This window comes from Malaya genurostris, chromosome 1 (assembly GCF_030247185.1).
Source record: "Malaya genurostris strain Urasoe2022 chromosome 1, Malgen_1.1, whole genome shotgun sequence".
NCBI lineage: Eukaryota > Metazoa > Arthropoda > Insecta > Diptera > Culicidae > Malaya > Malaya genurostris.
In genome coordinates, this window is record NC_080570.1 from 157997261 (window position 1) to 158000586 (window position 3326).

At 37.5% G+C, this 3326-nt stretch overlaps 1 protein-coding gene across 1 annotated transcript; it reads left to right on the forward strand.

Moving 5' to 3' along the window:
• Positions 1-1597: 1597 nt before the first annotated feature.
• On the forward strand, positions 1598-3326 carry LOC131426437 (SUMO-conjugating enzyme UBC9-B). Its single transcript, XM_058589170.1, has 5 exons — positions 1598-1785; positions 1922-2048; positions 2472-2555; positions 2646-2908; positions 2970-3326. The coding sequence occupies exons 2-5, from the start codon at positions 1983-1985 to the stop codon at positions 3034-3036; spliced, it is 480 nt and encodes a 159-aa protein (XP_058445153.1). The 5' UTR covers positions 1598-1785; positions 1922-1982; the 3' UTR covers positions 3037-3326.

Below are 3326 nucleotides of genomic sequence, written 5' to 3' on the forward strand. Positions count from 1 at the left end.
ATTACTTTTTAGCATTACACGTTCATTATTAATGATGAGTATTTGTAACTACTCCAGCAAAAGCAATAGCAATATTTTTATTTTCGTTTAGCTGAAAATAAATTTGATTTGCCATTGAAACGTTAAGGTTAATGAAATATTAACAATTTAAATCTACACTTTGTCATTTTTCGCGTATAGTTCTAAAGATATTCAGCACTTCCACACAAAAAATAAGAAGAAGAAATAATGTTGGTAATGATGGAAAATCCGGAATTCCATCATTACTCGTGTCATTACTGAACTCGTAAACCTTACACGATCATTAAAAGTGCAATTACTTTTTAGTAATGACACTTTTAATGATCGTGTAAGGGCCGCTATAGAGGGCCGGAAACCCTCCGTTTGTTGCTTGTTAGTAGTGATGTGTATCTAGTTCAAGACTGTTTTATGTCTTAACACAACCACGATAGGTTAAAGCCGATATACAATACAATACAGTTTCTCTTTGTTTTGTGGAAGAGAACTTCTACAGATTACTAAGCCGTTCCAACGTTGACGTCTGAAGTTTGTATTAGCGATAACTGAATCCTTTGACCGACGACACGACCAGGCACTCCGAAGAAAAATCAGCATTAAAACTGTTCGCTAAGGATTCACCGTCAGTTACCACAAATCTAGCGACCCCCTGTAAATGATAAAAATAATCTTCTCGAGCAACACTGTTTAAGTTGCTATGGACTAGTTACCAAGGAACCCCAAAACAAATAAACATGTTTTGAAAGCGGTGGAATAGTTCTATTAGTGTTAAACTTTGTCCAAATTAAGCAGAAATGCATTTAAATGGACTCGATTTTCGGAATTTAATCGAAACTATGGATGAAACCAATGAACGAGGACAATGATCTGCTTCCAGCGATTCATCCGTAAACTTCAACTGCTAGCTTTTCTGGGCAGTAGGATTCGGTGTAATATGCCTGTGTCAAAATTGTTTTGTGTCGGTTGATTGCGCAGCAGTGGAAACAGTATTTCACTTTGTTGGCCACTATTCGAGGATTAGCTCGTTGTCGGTCATTTCCATGTCTTCCTTCTCACACAACGGTTCCAAGTCAAGACCTGAATTTTGAACTTGGCTTTATAAAAGACATAACTCATACTCCTCAATTTTTATATTTCGATCGAGTCAGGTAAATCCATTAAAATGTTCCGTAATATAATAACCGATCTGAAATTTATTTTGTTTACATTCATCTTGCCTTCGATATGCAGTAACCAAGGTTATGGTGACTGTTATTCAAAATCAATAAATATATAAACTTGTGCTGCCAGTTTAAAAAAATTCACTAGCGTTTTCGATTTGACATTTCCAGTTACTGAGGGGTAGTTAAATTTACGATACAGTTTTGATAGACGAGTGGCAGGTCGTGTCGTCGCTTTGACCATCACTCTGTATACTGGCAAGTTAACGAAATTCTTGGTCGCTCAATAATAATCAGAATGTCAACTTTATCGTTTGCGTGTAGAATCGTCTATTATAACTTGCCAAGCTGTTTAGTACATCGAACTGTTACCAACACAAACCTGTATTTTGGAGCGATTCTGTCGGCTTGCTTACATCAATACATACGCAGAACGTCCATAGTTTCGCGTTCACCGCGCTGGTAGTTTCAGCGTTCGCTAGCAAAGAAAAAAAAAGCGAAATTATCACGGAACAGCACAGAAATTAACAAACAATATCGGACAAATTTGCTAGAACGAACAAGTATTCCGGATTTGTTCCTATTTTAAAGACTGCTCTTCGCGAAGGTGAGAAAATTCATGGTGTCTCGTGTCAGACATCAGCCTCACTTCATTTGAGCTATTTGTCTGATGGCGAAAATGGAAGTGCTGTAATCGAGAAAATTCGAAGCACTTTAGGGATCTATTTTTTCCCTCTTTACAGGAAACTTATTTTATAGACAGATTCAGTTCGAAGCCGTATCAATAACAAGGAAAAATTTGCAATGTCTGGAATAGCGATCGCGCGTCTTGGCGAGGAAAGGAAAGCATGGCGTAAAGATCATCCCTTTGTAAGTTTTTCGTTTTTTCTCTTTTGGTTTTCAGTCTTCAGTGCTAGTGAGCTGACACTTCTGCCGACCTAGTTGTTACAGGGAAGTGTATTGTTTCTAGCATCATTGTATGTGTGTGCAAGCAATCAAAACTTTCCTATTGAGAATCACCCCTATTCTGAATTTCGATTGAATGTAAAAATTTGCACTCTGTAATTCGATCGAGCGATGCTTTCGTATAGAAAAATCGAACTCGATCAAGATACAGAATGCAAAATTTTGTATTCGATCGAAATAATCCGATTTGAACGATATACAGAATCGGGGTGAATGTAGAGATAATATGTTTATGTTTGATAATTAGTATTTCGATCATCTGATCACTGATCTCCAATAAAACGCACATTTTATCGGATACTTACTAATCGTTCAATTTTAATTCAGGGATTTGTAGCTCGTCCGGTTAAAAATGCTGATGGTACACTAAATCTTATGACGTGGGAGTGCGCTATTCCTGGAAAGAAAGGTGTAAGTATGATTTTGCATTGAATATCTTTTACACAACGAATTCCTACAATTGGAAAAACTCATGTAAAATTATGATATCTTGCGTTGCAGACCCCGTGGGAGGGAGGACTTTACAAGTTACGAATGATCTTCAAGGACGACTATCCGACCAGTCCACCAAAGTGTAAGTTTGAACCGCCACTGTTTCATCCGAATGTGTATCCCTCCGGAACTGTGTGTCTCTCGCTGCTGGATGAAGAGAAGGACTGGCGCCCAGCAATCACCATCAAACAAATTTTACTCGGAATTCAGGATCTGTTAAACGAGCCGAACATCAAGGATCCGGCTCAGGCTGAAGCATACACTATCTATTGGTAAGTCACGGCAAATTAAAATACAAATCACATTTAACTAATCATTTGATTGCCATTTCAGTCAAAATCGTCTTGAATATGAGAAACGTGTTCGAGCTCAGGCTAGGGCCATGGCTGCCACTGAGTGAGTCGTCACCGTGGGAACATTTGGCAAATGTAAAATCGACAGTGAGATAACACTATTTCTTAACCACGCAAATCGGAATATTCAAAACAGTTTGGCTGACAAGGGAAAGTGAAAGAAATTCGTAAAAGTACACAGAAAAGATAAAGAGAGCGTAAACTGATTTGTTCTAGTTTAAGCGAATATAACCATTAAACCGTAATATAATCTTTCCTCTTTTCAAAACAAGAAAAAAAAACAAATTCATGAGCATAATTTTAAGCCTTTTTAGGTTAATAAACCGGAAACTGAAAA

What these genes read in the sequence shown, in the direction of transcription:
- LOC131426437 (XM_058589170.1), top strand. Translation starts at nt 1,983, where the DNA reads ATGTCTGGAATAGCGATCGCGCGTCTTGGCGAGGAAAGGAAAGCATGG. An exon ending in CTATTCCTGGAAAGAAAGGT is followed by an intron (nt 2,556 to 2,645) that starts GTAAGTATGATT and finishes CTTGCGTTGCAG; the next exon opens with ACCCCGTGGGAGGGAGGACT. An exon ending in GAAGCATACACTATCTATTG is followed by an intron (nt 2,909 to 2,969) that starts GTAAGTCACGGC and finishes TTGCCATTTCAG; the next exon opens with TCAAAATCGTCTTGAATATG.